Source organism: Hyaena hyaena, unplaced genomic scaffold (assembly GCF_003009895.1).
Source record: "Hyaena hyaena isolate Hyena2069 unplaced genomic scaffold, ASM300989v1 scaffold_88, whole genome shotgun sequence".
Taxonomy (NCBI): Eukaryota; Metazoa; Chordata; class Mammalia; order Carnivora; family Hyaenidae; genus Hyaena; species Hyaena hyaena.
In genome coordinates, this window is record NW_024080720.1 from 376,276 (window position 1) to 395,301 (window position 19,026).

General features: G+C 35.6%; 1 protein-coding gene across 1 annotated transcript in view; it reads left to right on the top strand.

The window, feature by feature from the left end:
• The window catches only part of LOC120233266 (ATP-binding cassette sub-family A member 3-like), a 130,802-nt gene that overhangs the window by 24,986 nt on the left and 86,790 nt on the right, over window positions 1-19,026 (top strand). The window contains exon 8 of the mRNA XM_039234412.1: window positions 8,632-8,786. Within this exon, the coding sequence (XP_039090343.1) occupies window positions 8,632-8,786 (155 nt within the window). The remainder of the gene's footprint in view (window positions 1-8,631; window positions 8,787-19,026) is intronic.

Sequence of the window (19,026 nt, forward strand, 5' to 3'; positions counted from 1 at the left end):
AAATGAGGAAAATGATGCATGAACAATTAAAATACTAACAGACATAGAACTAATTTTTTAAAAACCTAAAATGAATCATGGATGTGAAAAATATAATGATGAATTTGAAATTTTTGTGAGAGGGTTTCATCAGCAAAATTGATCAGGCAGAAATATGAATTACAAAATTTGAAGGGGGCACCTGGTTGGCTCAGTTGGTTGAGGCTCAGAGGTTAGCTCGGGTCATCATCTCCCAGTTCATGGGTTCAAGCCTTGCTTCAGCTTCCATGATCTTTGCTAACAGCTCAGATCCTGGAGCCTGCTTCAAATTCTATCTCCTTCTCTCTCTCTGCCCCTCCCCTGCTCACATTCTCTCTCTCTCTCTCTCTCTCTCTCTCAAAAATAAATCAACATTAAAAAAATGTTTATTTGCAACCATCAAGTCAAAGGAGTGAAAAAAAAGAAAGAAGAAAAGTAAAGAGACCCTAAATGACTTATGGGATATTATCAAGTGGGCCACTGTATACATTATGGTCCCAGAAAGTCCCAGAAAATAAGCTAGAGAAAGGGACAGAGTATTTAGTTGAAAATAATGACTGAACACTTGCCAAATTTGAGGAAAGAAATGGATGTGCAAATTCAAGAAGGTCAACAAATTACAATAAACTGTGATAGAAAACCACAAAAGAGACGCATAATAATCGGACTAAAAATTCGAAGAAAGTCTTGAAAGAAGAAAGATAAAAGTGACTTTTCAATTGTAGTTGGTGCTCTTCAAGATTTTCAGAGGATTTTTCAGTGGAAACGTTGAAGGCCATAAAGCAGGATATTATATTCAAAGCTCTGAAATTAAAAATAGTTAAATCCTCCTTACATCTCAGGTATAAATCCCATTTGAACATGGTGTATGATCCTTTTAACGTGTTCTTGAATTCAATTTGCAAGTCTTTTGTTGAGGATTTCTGCATGTTTTCATCAAAGTTATTTGCCTTGTGGTATCTTTATCTAGCTTTGGTATTAGGGCAATTTTGGCCTCATTAAAATTAGTTTGGAAGTATTCCCTCATCTTCAGTTGTTGGAAGAGTTTGAGAGGATTGGCATTAATTCTTCTTTAAATTTGGTAGGGATAGAGGGAATATACCTCAATATCCTACAGGCTATATATGAAAACCCCACAGCTAATATCATCACCGGAAAACTCTGAGAGCTTTTCCTCTATGGTCAGGAACAAGACACAGGGATGTCCACTCTCACCATTGTTATATAACATAGTAACTGGAAGGCCTAGCCTCAGAAATCAGACAACAAAAAGAAATAAAAGGCATCCAAATCAGCAAGGAAGAAGTTAAGCTTTCACTATTTGTGCATGACATGATATTCTATGTACAAAACCCAAAAGACTCCATCAAAAAATTACTAGAATTGATACACTAATTCAACAAAGTCATAGCATACAAAATCAATATGCATAAATCTGTTGCATTTCTACACACAAGAAATGAAGCAGAAGAAAGGAATCTAGGAATCAATCCCATTTACAGTTGCACCAAAAAGAGTAAGATACCTAGGAATAAACCTAACCAAAGAGGTAAAAGATTTGTCCTCTGAAAACTATAAACACTTATGAAGGAAACTGAATATGGCACAGAGAAATGGAAAAGCATTCTATGTTCACGGATTGGAAGAACAAATGTTAAAATGTCTATATCCCCCAAAACAGTCTACACATTTAGTACAATCTCTGTCAAAATACCACCAGCATTTTTCACGGAGCTAGAACAAACAATCCTAAACTTTGAATGGAACCACGCAAAATCTTGAATAGCCAAAGCAATCTTGAAAAGGAAAAGCAAACCTGGAGGCATCACAATTCTGGACTTCAAGCTACATCACAAAGCCATTGTCATTAAGACAGTATGGTACTGGCACAAACACACATGGATCAATGGAACAGAATAGAAAACCCAGAAATGGACCCACAACTATATGTTTAATTGATCTTTGACAAAGCAGGAAAGAATATCCAGCAGAAAAAAAGACAGTCTGTTCAACAAATGGTGTTGGGAAAACTGGACAGCTACATGCAGAGGGATGAAACTGGACCACTTTCTTATACCATATACAAAAATATTTCAAAATTGGTGGAAAGACCTAAATGTCTGACAAGAAACCATCAATCATTTACTAGAGGAAAACACAGGCAGGAATTCAACGATACCAACTTCTTACTAGACATGTCTCTGGAGGCAAGGGAACCCAAAGAAAAAATTAACTATTGGGACTTCATCAAGGCAAAAACTTCTGCACGGTGAAGGAAACATTCAACAACGCTAAAAGGCAACCTACAGAATGGGAAAAGATACCATCAGGGAAATACAGCTCAAAATCATGATGAGATACTACCTCATACCTGGCAAAATGGCTAAAATTAACAACAGAGAAAACAACAGATTTTGTTCAGAATGCAGAGAGAGGGGAGCACTCTTACATTATTGGCAGGAATGCAAACTGGTGCAGCCACTCTAGAAAATGCAACTGCCCTATGATCCAGCAATTGCACTAATAGGTATTTACCCAAGGGATACAAAAATAGTGGTTTAAAGGGGTACATGCACCCCAATGTTTATATAGCAGCATTATCAACAATAGCCAAGCTATGGAGAGAGCCCAAATGTCCATCAACTGATGAATGGATAAAGATGATGTGGTATGTATGTGTACCTACACACACACACACATGCACACACACACAAAGAATGAAACCCTGCCATTTGCTATGATGTGGATGGAGCAAGAATGTATTATGCTAAGTGAAATAAGTCAGTCAAAGAAAGACAAATACCATATGATTTCACTCATTGTGGAATTTAGGAAACAAAACAGATGAACATAAAGGGGGAGGAAGAGAGGGAAGCAAACCATAAGAGACTCGTAATGACAGAGAAGAAACTGAGGGTTGATGGAGCGTGGCAGGTCAGGGATGGGCTAAATGGGTGATAGGTATTAAGGAGGGCACTTGTTGGGAGGAGCACTGGGTGTTATATGTAAATGATGAATCACTAAATTCTACTCCTGAATCCAATACTACACTGTATGTTAATTAACCAGAATTTAATTAAAAATTTAAAAAAATAAATTTCTCAAGATAAAAACAAAAAGAATATCCTTTTTCATGCCTTCACTTTTTGCCTATATGTGTCCTTAAATCTCAAATAAGTTCCTTGCAGAAAGTATATAGTTAGATATCATTAGTTTATCCATTTAGCCACTCTGTATCTTTTTAAGCCTTTTCTTTTAAACTTAAAGGAATTATTGACAGGGTCTTACCATTGCCATTTTTAAAATTATTTTTTGTCTTTCTTCGAGTTCTTTTGTCCTCTTTTTTTTCTTCTCTTTTCCTTCCTTTCTTCTTTTCCTTTCTTCTATCTCTCTATCTATTTATTTATGTATTTATTTATTTAGAGGCTTTGGTTCCTTTCTTTCCTTTCTCTTTTGCCTGTTATGTTTAACCTGTATTTCCTTTATGGTTACCTTGGAACTTAAGTAAAATATTTTATAGTCAAAATATTCTGTTTAAACTGATAACTGACCTTTATTCACAAGCAGAACTCTATATTATTTCTTGCACATAAATATACTTTATGTTATTAATGTCACAATTTAAATCTCATGTTGCATGTTGATCAACATTTTTATATTTATAGTATTTTAATACTTTTGTCTTTTATGCTAAAATTAAGAGTGATTTACTCTCCTCTATTATATGTATTATATACTCACCACAGTATTACAGTATTCTGTATTTGTCTGTATATTCACCTCTACCAAGGAGTTTTATACTTTAATATACTTTCATATTGCCACTTAGCATTCTTATGTTTCATTGTGAAGAACTCTTAGCATTTCTTGTAATGCAGATCTCCTGGTAATGAACTCTCTCAACTTTTGTTTGGTAAAGTTTTATTCATTTCTTCATTTTTGAAAGACAGTTTTGCTAGGTAAGTTATTCTTAGGTGGCAATATTTTTTTTCCTTTCAGTGCTTTGAATATACTGTCCTTCTCCCTTCTGGCCTCTAAGGTTTCCACTGAACAATCTCCTCAAAGAGAGTATTACATTGTATGTAAAGTCTTTTTTCTTGCTCTTTTCAAAATTCTCTTGGTCTTTGAATTTTGACTAATTATAATGTGTCTATATGTGAACTTCTTTGGGTTCCATTTATTTGGGGTCTATTGAGCCTTCTGGATCTAAATATCTTCTTCCCTAGATTTGGGGAGTTTTCAGCTATTGTTCCTTTACATAAGCTTTTTCTCTCTCTCTTCTCCTTCTAGGACCACCATAATGGATATGTTGGTCCACTTGATGGTATCATATAAATCCCTGAAGTTTTCTTTGCTCTATTTCATTCTTTTCACTTTCTGCTTTTCTTTCTAGATTAGTTCCAATATCCTGTCTTAGACTTTGCTGATCTTTTTATCTGCTTAATCTACTCTGCTGTTGAACACCTCTAATGAATATTTGAGTTCAGTTATTCTTCAGCTTCAAGATTTTTGAGTTTTTTATTCCTTTATTGAGTTTTATATTCCTTTATTGAAATGTTCTCTTCGTTCATGCATTGTTCTCCTGACCTCATTTAGTATCTTTATGACAGTTATTTTGAATTCTCTGTCACACAAATCATATATCTCCATTTCATTAGAGTCTGTTTCAAAGATTTATTTTTTTCCTTTTTTGAATATATTCCCGTTTTCTTCATTTTCTTCAGCAATTTTTGTTGCTGTATATGGATTAGAGAAAACAGCTATTTGTCCCAGTCTTCACACACTAACTTCATGGGAGAAGACCTTTAACACCTTCATGCTAATCCATCCTACCTTTTTTTTTTTTTTCTTAGTGGCTCCTATATGTCAAGAGTGTTCCAGGTCCATTCAGCTCTCCAAGACAAATGAGAATAAAGTTAGTCCCTTGGGAACACTGAAAAATTTAATCACTGGACACTTTGTCCAGCTCTTTCCCTCTCCAGGGGAAGAAGTTGGAATCTGAAGTTTTGCCCCCATTTACTCTGCACTGGGCTTGATGATGTGCTATAATAGCTGCTAGTTCAAACTGCCATCTTCTTTCTCACTGTCAGGCAGCAAGAGTATGCTGGATCTCAGCACTCCAAGATAAGTGAGGCAGAAGCAGTCCTTTGTGTATCTGCTAAATAAGTTGGGACATCAGGTATGCAGTCCAAGTCCTTAGCTCCCCAAGGAAAAGCCGAGAACTGGAGTTTTTTTTATCTGCTCACTCTTCTTAGTCAGGGAAGGAACTAGGGTGACTGCCAGCGGAGTGTTATCTTTTGACAGAGACAGCCGCTTGTCCATTTGCCTTATAATGCTTTTGGAAGAATGCCCTCCACCTAGTGAGGCTTCTGGGCTAGGCAAAATGAAGGAAAAACCTTTCCTCATTCCATCAGTGAACCCCAGTCAGTTCAATACACATAAATATAATTCCTTAAGAACAAAGTCTCCTATACTCCTTCCAGAAACAGGAATCCTCAGCAGAAATGCAGGCTGCTGTCTTCAAGATCCCACTGAGTCAGAGTGGGATATGGAACAAAATAAGCTAAAATGCCACATTGTCACCACATTTCAGTCACCTTTCTCTTTTTATAATTTTTATTTATATTTTTAATTCCAGTATGGTTCACATACAGTGTTATATTAGTTTCAGTTTCAGGTTTCACTACAGTGATTCAATAGTTCTATACATCACTCAGTGTTCATCGTGATAAGTATACTCTTTTTTTAAATCTTCGTTTCAGTATCGTTCACATACAGTGTTATATTAGTGTCAGCTGTACAATGTAGCAATTCAGCAGTTCCCTATATTACTCTGTGCTTATCTAGATAAGTGTACTCTTCATCTTAAGTGTTGTTAATTAAGAATTAACAAGTTGATTCTGACAGCTTTTGCCCTTTTTTTAGTGTTTTTATGGAAAACCAAGTGCTTTTACTTCCCTGATCTTTCACTATCACTGTCATTAAAAACATCTTAACATGCAAGAATTTGAATAATAGTTTGGGAAGCAATGAGCCTAATGAAAATAAAATTCTAAATTCTTCACATATTTTAGGAAGTGTTTTCTAAGTATTGTTTATAAAATAATGCTATTAATAACATTAATTCATGTATCACAAACAGGAAAGTTTGTGTTCAGCTTTTTAAGAACATAATTTCATATTAAAATTTCCTTGTGTGGATATAGTCTGTATATTTATTATTCAAGGCCATATGGCATTTTTAGTAGTTACCTAGTATTCTCTTTAATAGCCATAAAGTAGTCTTTTAAATTAATATGCTGTGGTTAACATGTCATTTTATATTCTTTTTTTTATGTTTTCTTTAACATTTGCCTTCAATGCTAAATAAGTAGCCCTATTTAGATGTCTTTGAAATACTTTTTCCACTTTGGATTATATTTTTAAATATAGTTTTCAAAAATATATTTTAAGACAGTATATTTTTTAGTCATCTCAATTGATGCAGAAAAATGATTTTACAAAATTCAACATCCACTTATAATAAAGACTTTCAATGAAGTGGGAATAGAGGTAACATATTTGAACCTAACAAAGGTCATATATGACAAGCCCACAGCTAATATCATATTCAACAGTAAAAACCTAAAAGCTTTATTTCTGAGATCAGGAATAAAACAAGGATACCTAGTCTTGTCACTTTTATTTAACCTAATATAGGGAGTCCTAGCCAAAACAATTAGACAAGAAAAAGAAATAAACTGCACACTAATCAAAAAGGAAAAGGGAAAGCTCAGATGATATTATATTATAAGTAAAAAACTATAAAGTCTCCACTAAAAACTGTTAGAACTAATAAATTCAGTAAAGTTGCAGGACACAAAATCAATATACAAAAGTCTATTACATTTCTATATACTACTAAACTGTCAAAAAGAGAAATTAAGGGGGAAATTCCATTTGCATTACATCAAAAAGAATAAAATACCTAAGAGTAAATTTAACCAAGGAAGTGAAACACCTGTACACCGAAAACTGTAGGACATTCATGAATGGGACTGAATAAGACAGAAATAAGTAAAGGAAACCATAAAATGAAAGGCAACATGCCAAATGGGAGAAAATATTTGCACATCATATCTGATAAGGTATTAATATCCAAAATATAAAAAGAACTCATGAAGCAGAGTAGGAAAAAAATACAAGTTTAAAAATGGGCAGAGGATTTGAATAGACATTCCAGGGGCTCAACATCACTAATTACGAGGGAAATATAAATCAGAACAATGAGCTATTGCCTCACACTTGTTAAACTGGCTATTATCAAATAACAAGAAACAAGTGTTGGCAAAGATATGGAAAAGAGGGAACCCTTGTGCACTGTTTGTGGGAATGTAAATTGGCGCAGCCACTATGGAAAAGTGTCGAGGTCCTCAAAAAATTAAAAGTAGTCCTAACATATGGTTCAGCAACTTCACTTCTGGGTATTTATTTGAGGAAATGGAAACACAAACTTGAAAAGATATATCCATTCCCATGTTTCTTTATGGCATTCTTAGCCAAAACATGGAAGCAACATGTGTCCTTAGGTGGATGAATGGATTTTTTAAAATGTGGAGTTGATCTTCCTACCAACCTGGACTGTTTGCCTTGGGATTATCATGTGAATGCAAAATTTCTGTCTGTTTTAAGCTTCTTTGTGGCCTCTTTGATAATGACAATTTAGCCTTTACCCTAACTTAGTTCTCAAAGTCTGGTCTTCTGACTAGTTGCATCATCAGCATCACCTTAGAAATGCAAGTTCTTATCAATTGATGGATAGATAAAGAAGATGTGTGTGTATATATACAATAGGCTATTATTCAGCCATAAGAACAAAGGAACTCTTGTTATTTGTGACAACACTGACAACATAGATGAACCTTGAGTGCATTATGCTAAGTAAAATAAGTCAGAGAAAGACACATATATATGGTTTCACTTATATGTAGAATCTACAAAGAAAAGAAATCAAATTCATAGATGTAGAGGACAGATTGGTGGTTGCCAGAGTCAGAGGATGAGGACTGGGCCAAATGAGTAAAGGGGATCAAAAGGTACAAACTTCCAGTTGAAATATAAGTTAGGGAGATATAATTTATAGCATGGTGACTATAGTTAATTATAATGTTAAGCATATTTGAAAGTTGCCAAAAGAATAGATCATAAAACTCTTCATCACAAGAAAAATATTGTAGTTATATATGTATTTAAATTTCTTGAGGACAAAAATTATACATTCCTAATCTTTATGTTTTTCATAACGATACCTAATCTTGTTCACAAATACAGTAACTGACTACAATGTCAAAGTATTAAAATATACCAAATTATTTATATGTTTTTATTACCAATATAATCCATGCCCATTGTAGAAAATTTGTATATAAAAGCAGAAAAGAAAAAAGAAAATTAAAAGATAGCTAATACCACTACCTATATATAATTACTGATATTTTCCTGAGCTATTTATTTTGGAGATAGTGCTAATTCTTTTGAGTAATCCAGAAGTAGGCTGAATTTAAGATGCTAATTTGCAATATTGCGGTCTCTCATCAAAGCTCAGCTTCTTTTATGTCTTATGCTTACTTGTAGGTCGTTATCCTCCTACCACAGGAGAGGTCTGTTTTCATGGATATGAGATCTCAAAGGACCTAACTGAGATTCACGAAAACTTGGGCTTCTGCCCACAGCATGATTTGTTGTTTAATGACTTGACACTCTCAGAACACCTTTTTTTCTACTCTGTGGTGAGTCAGAAATGTTTTAAAATTATACAGTGAATTTAAATTTTTTCTTTTGGTATATAGATTATGAAGTTTAACACATTCAGCTAGCACCACAGAATAGTTTCAACACTCCCTCATGCTATTCCTTTGTAGTCATCCCTATCCCTGCCCTGGTATCACTAGTCTATCCTATATCACTAATGTTTTGTCTTACTGAGAATACCATAAAAATGGAATCATATAGTATGTAACCTTAAAAGATTAGCTACTTAAACAGCATAATGCTTTTGAGATCCATTCAAATGGTCACATGATAGTAGTATGTTTCTCTTAATTACTGGGTAGTAGTTCATGTTTACTTGTAACACTGTACACCAATTAAAGGACATTTGGCTTGTTTCTAGTTTGAGTGAGTATAAATAAAGCTGTTCTGAAATTCATGTGAATTTTTTGTCTGTAAACATAATTTTTCACTTCTCTCAGAATGGGATTACTGGATCATATTATAAGTGTTTAACTTTATAAGAAACTGCCAAACTCTTTTCCAGAGTGATTGTACTATTTTGCTCCCCCACCAGCAGTGTATGAGAATTCCAGTTGCTCCATAACTTTGCCATCTAATAGAGGTGTAACTGTATGTAATCCAGGTTTTAATTTGCATTTCATGAATAGCTGATGATGTTGATCATCTTTTGTGTGCTTATTTGCCATTTTTATACCCTCTGATGAAATGTTTATTCAGGCCCTTGTCTGTTTTTAAAATCTGGATTGTTTGGGGCGCCTGGGTGGCTTAGTCGGTTAAGCGTCCGACTTTCGCTTAGGTCATGATCTCGCAGTTTGTGGGTTCGAGCCCCGCATCAGGCTCTGTGCTGACTGCCAGCTCAGAGCCTGGAGCCTGTTTCAGTCTGTGACTCCCTCTCTCTCTGACCCTCCCCTGCTCACGCTGTCTCTCTCTCTCTCTCTCCTAGAAATAAATAAAACATTTAAAAAAATAAGTAAATAAAATCTGGATTGTTTATTTTCTTATTAAAATTTTGAGTTCTTTATATGTTCTGGATATATGTCCTTTGTTTAATATGGGCTTTGCAAATATCTGTATTTTTTCTTATTTTCTCTAGCTTGTCTTTTCATTTTGTTGGCAATGCTTCTTACAGAGCAAAAGTTTCTAATATTGAAATCTAATTTATCACAATTTTCTTAAAGAATCCTGCCTTTGCTGTCTTTTCTAGAACTCTCTGCCTAAACCCAAGACATGAAGAAGCTGTTTTTACTTCTAATATTTTTGTAGATTTACATGTTGCACTTAGATCTGTGATCCATTTGTGGGTTAGTCTCTGTATAAAGATATAAAATGTAGATCTAGGCTCATTGTTTTGCATATCAGTGACCAGTTTGTTCTGGTGTTCTACAACCATTTTTTGAAAACATTCTTTCATCTTTGAATTACTTTTTCCATTGTCAAAGATCAAATGATTATTTCTGTGGGCTTATTTATGAAGTCTTTCTTATGTACTGTTGATTCACATTGCCCTGATTACTATAGCTTTATAGTTAAGTCTTAATATAAGATAGTGCTATTCATTCAACTATAATCTTTTTCAAAAGTGTTTTAGTTATTGTAGCTACTTGGCCCTTCCAGATAAATATGTGTATTATCTCTTATGTGTCTACAAGAGTTCTGCTGTGATTTTGATTGATATTACATTGAACCTGTATACCTTTCTTCAGACAGAGTAAACATTGTTACCATATTGAGATTTCAAATCCTTAATCGTGGTATCTCTCTCTATTAATTTAACTCTGATTTCTTCACCATTTTTACTTTTCAGTACACAAGTTATATACACACACATTATTTGGAACTTTAAAAGTTTTTTTTTTTATTTCTAGTTTATTGCTGGTACATAGAAAAACTATTGATATTTATATGTTGATCTATTATTCTCTGACCTTAGCTCACTTACTGGGTTTAGGAGGTTATTTTCTTTCCTGGGTTCCTTGGTTTTGCACATAGGCAATCATATCATTGTACAATAGGGACAGTTTCTTTTTTGGTGCTATATGTTTGCCTTATCTTTCTTTCTTTTCTTTTCTTTTTTTTTTTTTTTTTTTTTTGCATGCTGCACTGGCTAGGAATAGCATGATGTTGACTAGGACTATTCAGAGTGTGCCTCCTTGACTTGTTTCTGATCTCAGGGGATGGGATTCTATTTTTGACCATTAAAATTTTTTTTGCAGCTACCCTTTATCACTTTGAGGAAGTTCCTTCCCCCTTGTTTGTTCTCTAAAGTTATTTAAGAGTCTGTTTTTTGGTTTGTCTCTTTTTTACTTTGGTGGTTTCTTTTGTTTCTTAAATTCTACAGATGAGTAAAATAATTTGGTATTTGTCTTTCTCTGACTGACTTCACTTATCATTATACTCTCTAGATCCATCCATGTTGTTGCAAATGGCAAGATTTCATTCTTTTTTATGCCTCAGCAGTATTCCATTGTATGTGTATGTGTGTGCATGTATGTGTATCACATCTTCTTTATGTGATTCAATGTTATTTAATGCCTGCCCATGAGGCTTCTAAAATGATTGCATTTTATTTCTTTTAAAAATAATTTTTTTAATGTATATTTATTTTTGAGACACAGAGAGACAGAGCATGAACTGGGGAGGGACAGAGAAAGAGGGAAACACAGAATCAGAAGCAGGCTCCAGGCTGTGAGCTGTCAGTACAGAGCTAAACATGGAGCTTAAACCCATGAACTGTGGGATTATGACCTGAGCTGAAGTCAGGCACTTAACTGACTGAGCTACCCAAGCACCCCTGAATTATGTTTCTAATGTAAGCATTTAAAGCTATGATTATTCCCCTAAGCACTCCTTTGTTGTACTCCTCAAATTTTGATACAATTTGCTTATTTTCATTTTTATTCAGTTCAGAATATTCTCTACATTCCTTGAGATTTGTTTTGTGTCTCATAGATCATTTACAAGTATGATTTTTAAAGTACAAGTTATGGAAATTTGTCCTGTTTTCTTTCTGTTATGCTTAGTTTAATTCAGTTTTGGTCAGGGATCATATTTTGTGTAATAATGAAGTTTTAAAGCTGCTAAGGTTTAGAAGATTGATTCAAGTTACATCTAAGGGGAGTTCTTGTGCCTCTTGGATTTCTTTTTTTTTTTTTTTAATAGTTTATTGTCAAGTCGGTTTCCATATAACACCCAGTGCTCATCCCAGCAAGTGCCCTCCTCCATGCCCATCACCCCCCTTTCCTTCTCCCCCACCCCCATCAGCCCTCAGTTTCTTCTCAGCAATCAAGAGTCTCTCATGGTTTGCCTCCCTCCCTCTCCCCAACTTACCACCTGGAAACCTTGCTGCCACCATAGACTTGAGAACCTCAACCACAACCTTTAAGGATTTTAGAAGTAGCTTCTCCGTGAAGGAGTACAGATCCTTTTAATTTTCTGAATGAGTAGTTCCCAATCAATGTTTCTTCAGTTAGAGACAACAAGCTGAAGAATCTTAATTCCAGCCAGCAGTCACAATATACCTTGGATCAGATCAATAAAATCTGGATGCAGAATCTGGATGCATCCGTGGTGGCTGCTGCCTGTGCTTACGGACCTGAGGACTAACTGCCCTCTAGAGAAGGAGAAAAAGGGGAGACGGGGCAGGGGAAGGAGGTGAACGAGGAGAAGAGAAAGAAACGGAAGGAAAGAAAAGGAAGCGAGGAAGAGGAGGATGCTGCCGCTTCTGCCCTGTGGCCGCCGAGAGCCCGTGCAGCCTGAGCACCTGGCCCCTAAAACTGCTAAGGTTTAATGACTCGGGATATAGTCTATCTTAGTTACTGTTTATACGCATTTGCGAAAAATATGTTTTCTGCTGTTTGGTTGGAATTTTCCGTAAATATCTAGATTTAGTAACTTGATCTTGTTGCCTAGTTCTATTTGCTGATATCTGTCTAGCAGTTCTGTTACTGAGTGAGGAGTACTAAAATATCCTACTTTAGTCATATATTTTTCTAATTTTAATTTCAGTTCTATTATTTTGTTTTTTTGTTTGCTTTGGGTTTTTTTTTTTTTTTTTAGACAGAACAAAATCAGAGAGATAAGGAGAGAGGTCATCTTAAAGACTCCATGCTGAGCCCCATTGTGGGACTTGATCTCACAACACTGAGATCACGTCCCGAGACAAAAATCAAGAGTTGGATACTTAACCGACTGAGCCACCCAGGTGCCCCTCTGTGTTTTAAGTTCTGTTGTGAGATGTATACATGTTTAAAATTCTTATGTCTTTGTGAAATGATTCTCATATGAACATGTAATGTCCTTCTTTTGTCTCTGGTAATTTTTTTTTTTGTTTTGAAGCCAACTTCATATGACATTAGTATAACCATTCCAGCTTTCTTTTATTTGTGTTTTCATGGTACTGCTTCAAATACATTACTTTAAACCAACCTCTATCATTAAATTTTAAGTAAGTTCCTTGTAGACATTGTATAATATGGTTATGTTTTATATACAATCTGAAAATATCTTTTTTTTTTCTCTTTTCAAACTTCTATTTAAATTCCTGCTAGTTAACATACTGTGCAGTATTGGTTTCAAGAGTAGATTTCAGTGATTCGTCACTTACCTACAACACCCAGTGCTCATCACAAGTGCCCTCCATAATACCCATCACCCACCTCCCTATATCAACCCTCAGTTTGTTCTCCGTCATTATGAGTCTCTCATGAACTGTTTCTGTTTACCCACTCCCATCTGTTTCTTAAATTCCACATGTGAGTGAAATCACATGGTGTTTGTCTTTCTCTGACTGACTTATTTTGCTTAACATCATACACTCTAGCTCCATCCATGTCATTGCAAATGGCAAGATTTCATTCTTTTTGATGGCTGAGTAATATTCCATTGTATATACATACTCTTTCTTCTTTATCCAGTAATTGTTGTAGACATTTGGGCTCTCTCCATAGCTTGGCTATTGTTGATAATGCTATAAACATCAGAGTGCATGAATCCACTTTGAATCTGTAATTTTTATCCTTTAGGTAAATACCTAGTAGGGCAATTGGTAGATCATAGGGTAGTTATATTTTTAAATTTTTGAGCAACCTCCATACTGTTCTCCAGAGTGACTACACCAGTTGCATTCCCACCAATAGTGTAAGGGTTCCCCTCTCTCTGCATCCTACCCCAATACCTGTTTTCTCTTGTATTGTTAATTTTAGCCACTCTGACAGGTATGAGGTGGTATCTCATTGTGGGTTCCCCTTTCTCTACATCCTACCCCAATACCTGTTGTTTCTTGTATTGTTAATTTTAGCCACTCTGACAGGTATGAGGTGATATCTCATTCTGGGTTTGATTTGTATTTCCCTGATGATGGGTGATTTTAAGCATCCTTTCATGTTTCTGTTAGCCATCTGGATGTCTTCTTTGTAAAAGTGTCTCTTCCTGTATTCTGCCCATTTCTTAACTGAGATATTAGTTTTTGGGTGTTGAGTTTATAAGTAATTTATAAATTTTGAATACTAACACTTTATCAGATATGTCATTTACACATATCTTCTCCTTTTCCATAGGCGGCCTTTTAGTTTTATTGTTTCCTTCTCTGTTCAGAAGCTTTTTATCTTGATGAAATCCCAATAGTTGATTTTTGCTTTTGTTTTCCCTTGCCTCTGGTGACATGTCTAGAAAGAAGTTGTTACTGTGAAAGTCAAAGAGGTTGCTGCCTGTGTTCTCTCTCTAGGATTTTGATGGTTTCCTGTCACACATTTAAGTCTTTCATCCATTTTGAATATATTTGGTGGAATAAAGTGGTCCAATTTCATTTTTCTGCATGTTGCTGTCTGGTTTTCCCAGTACCATTTGTTGAATAGTCCTTTTTCCATTTCCTACTTTGTCAAAGATTAGTTGACTATGTAGTTGTAGGTCTATTTTTTGTTTTTCTATTCTGTTCCATAGATTGATGTGTCTGTTTTTGTACCAGCACCGTACTGTTTTGATGACAACTGCTCTGTATTACAGCTCGACATCTGGAATCGTGTTGCCTGCATTTTTTTTCTTTTTCAAGATTGCTTTGGGTATTCAAGGTCTTTTGTGGTTCCATATGAAGTTTAGGATTGTTTGTTCTAGTTTGTGACAAATGCTTATGGTATTTTTGATGGGGATTGCACTAAATGTGTAGATTGCTTTGGATAGTATAGACATTTTAACAACGTTTGTTCTTCCAGTCCATGAGCATGGAATGCTTTTCCATTCCTTTGTATCTTCTACAGTTTCTTTCTAAGTGTTTTATAGTTTTCAGAGTACAGATTTTTTTTTTTACCTCTTTGGTTAGGTTTATTCCTAGGTATCTTACTGTTTTTGATGCAATAGCAAATGGGATCAATTCCTTGATTTCTTTTTCTGCATCTTTGTAATTGGTAAATAGAAATGCAACAGATTTCTGCAGGTTGATTTTATGCTCTGCAACTTTGTTGAATTCATGCATTAGTTCTAGCAATTTTTTTGGTGGAATCTTTTGGGTTTTCTACATAGAATATCTTGTCATCTGCATATAGTGAAAGTTTTACTTCTTCCTTGTCAGTGTGGATGCCTTTTATTCCTTTTTGTTGTCTGACTGCTGAGGCTAAGCCTTCCAGTACCATGTTATATTAACAGTGGTGAGAGTGGGCATCCTTGTCTTGTTCCTGACCCTAGGGAAGAGACTCTCAGTTTTTCCCCATTGAGAGTAATATTAGTTGTGGGTCTTTTGTATATAGCCTTTATGATGTTTAGGTATGTTCTATGTATCCCTACTCTGTTGAGGGTTTTTATCAAGAATGGATATTGTATTTTGTCAAATGGGGTTTTTTTTTTTTTTTGCATCTATTGATAGAAACCTATACTTCTTATCCTTTCTTTTATGAATATGGTGTATCACGTTGACTGATTTGCAAATATTGAACCAGCCCTGCATCCCAAGACTAAATCCTGTTTGATCATTATAAATAATTATTTAATGCACTATTGAATTCAATTTGCTAGTATCTTGTTGAGAATTTTTGCATCCATATTCATCTGGAATATTGGCCTATAATTCTCCTTTTTAGTGGGGTCTGATATATGTATGGCTACTCAGGCTTTCTTTTGGCATCCATTAGCATAATAGATGGTTCTCCATTCTCTCACTTTCAATCTGCTGCTGTCTTTAGATCTAAAATGATTCTCCTGTAGACAGTATATAGATGGGTCTTGTTTTTTTTTTTTTAATTTTTTTTAAATGTTTTATTTATTTCTAGGATAGAGAGACAGCGTGAGCAGGGGAGGGTCAGAGAGAGAGGGAGTCACAGACTGAAACAGGCTCCAGGCTCTGAGCTGGCAGCACAGAGCCCGACGCGGGGCTCGAACCCACGAACCGCGAGATCATGACTTAAGCGAAAGCCGGACGCTTAACCGACTAAGCCACCCAGGCGCCCCTTGTTTTTTTTTTTTTTTAATCCATTCTGATACCTTATGTCTTTTGTTGGGGTAATTAGTCCATTTATATTTAGAGTGGTTATTGAAAGAGTTTAGTGCCCCTGTGTTACCTGTAAAGTTGGCGTTTTTAGTGATGTTCTCCTTTCCTTTCTTGTCTTTGTTGCTTTTGGTCTCCCCATCTCCCCGCCAAAATCCCTCTTAATATTTCTTGCAGGGCTATTTTTGTGGTCACACACTCCTTTGATTTTTGTTTGTCTGGGAAACTTTCTATCTCTCCAATTCTGAATGACAGCCTTGCTGGATAGAATATTCGTGGCTGCATATTTTCCCCATTCAGCACATTGAACATATCCTGCCCCTTCCTCTGGCCTGCCAAGTTTCTGTGAACAGATCTGCTGCAAATCTGATCTGTCTTCCCTTGTAGGTTAGAACTATTTTTCCCTTGCTGCTTTCAGGATTCTTTCCTTGTCTGTTGTTTTTGTGAATTTGACTATTTTATACCCAGGCGAATGCTGGCTTTTGTTAAATTTAATGGGAGTTCTCTGTGCTTCTTGGATTTTGATGTCTGTGTTTTTCCCCAGATTAGAAAAATTTTCTGTTATAATTTGCTCACATAAACTTCCTGGCCCCCTCCCGCTTTTTTTTTTTTCTTTTTGTCTTCTGAGACTCCTATGATATAAATGTTCTTTTTTAATAAGTGACTGAGTTCCCTAGGTCTACCTTCATGATACCTTTGTTTCCCTCTTCTTCTCCACTTCATTATTTTCCATTATTTTATCTTCTTTGTCACTAATTCATTCCTCTGCTTTGTCCATCCTCACTGTCATGGCAGCATTCAAGTCTGCATCTCAGTTATACTGTTTTTAATTTTAGACTGACTAGATTTTAGCTCATTTATCTTTGTAGTAAGGGATTCTCTGGTGTCTTCTGTGCTTTTTTAAACCCATTAAAACCCTTATAATTTTTGTTTAAATTCTAGTTTACTATACGTCTTAGTTATAACTGTATTGATTAAATCCCTGATTGTCATTTCTTCCTGTTCTCTCTTTTAAGGTGAATATCTCTGTCTTGTCATTTTGGAGGAAGAAATAATAAGATAAATTTTTTTAATTAAAAAATATTTTTTAATCAAATAAAGGAAGCTAGATCCTAGGTGTGTTTTGGTCTGCTTGTTAAAAGAAGCTTGATAGAAAAAAGAAAAAAAATTAAAATTTTGAAAACTAAAATGAAATATTTGCTCTTTCTGTATCCGAACACAACACACGCACACGCGCGCACACACACACACACACACACACAGGCCATATCACCTTTATCAAATGCACTCCAAACAAGGGAATAGTTTCTCTCAATACCCCCAGGGGATCCTCAGACCCTCTCTGCCATGCTTCCTCACCAGAGCACCCCCAGGCACTGAGCTCTGTCTGAATCTTCAGACTCTGCACTCCACAGTTTATGTTGTGCAAAAAAAAATGGTGGTATTGAAACCCTCTCGTTTTTCCTTGTCAGTGGTTTTGGAGAACATTTTTCTTGTGCAGTCCCCTGCATGTGTTTTTACTCTTTCTCTCTCTCTCCTTCTCTCTAGCTACTTTCAGGAAAACTACTTTTCTTTTCTTTTTTCCCCCACCCCATCCTCCCATCCTGCCAGGGACACTCCCCATGCTTTTAGGGAGTGCAGAGTAAACATAGGCTCCCTTTTGTCTTTTTTTTGAATAGTTTATTGTCAAGTTGGTTTACATGTAACACCCAGTGCTCATCCTCACAAGTGCCCTCCTCCATGCCCATCACCCCCTTCCCCCCACCCTCATCAGGCCTCAGTTTGTTCTCAGTATTCAAGAGTCTCTCATGGTTTGCCTCCCTCCTTCTTCCTAACTATTTTCCCCCTTCTTTTCTTACATGAACCTGTCACACTGCTCTCTCTCCCCATCTTTCTCCTCTCTGCAAAAAGGGCTCCCTCCCCTTTGGGGCTCCTAGGCTCTTCTCCACCCCAGTTCACCTCTCTGCACCTCATACCTGTCTCATTCTCTCCCTCAAATTATGAAGGTTGTTCTCTTAATCCTCAAACCAATTTCCTAGGTGTTCAGATGATTTGATGTTGATCTGTGGTGGAGGGAGGAGACAAGTCCAGAGTTCCCTTACAACTCTGCCATCTTAACTCTTCTCTGAAAATATCTTTTAATGGATGTGTTTAAATAATTAATTTTTTAATTTTTATTCTTTAGATAATTTATTTTTAATATAACTAATACTATATTTATATTTAAGTCTGTCCTTTTATTATTTGTTTTCTGTTTGATCTCACTTTTTTTCTGTTTCCCCTTTTCAGTTTTATTTTGGGTTATTTTTAGTATTCCATTTCAATTTGTCACTTGTGATTTTTACTATATTTCTTGTACACGGCTTTCACTGATTGCTCTAGATATTGCAAAAGAGACTTAGCTTTTCACAATTATTAATCTTGCAGGATTCCCATTCCTTTCTACTCTTGCCACCATCCCTGCCACAAGACCCCAGTGGGTTGGGATGAAGAGGACAGCAAAAAATGGAATTGGCCCTCATACACTCTCTCAGAGCTTTAGGAGGTTTTTTGGTTTTTGGTTTTTGGTTTTTTTCCATTACTCAAGCCAGAACTAGAGACTTTATCCTTAATCTCATTCTATCTGCACTGCTATTCTCACTTCCAGGTTTTGGATTACTTCTGTGTTCAGGCTAGGGGGATACCCAAGGGGAAAATGGTAAACCTCACAATGGTTCAGGGGTACTTTAAAATCTGGTATTCTTCCTGATCAAACTGCTGTTTAC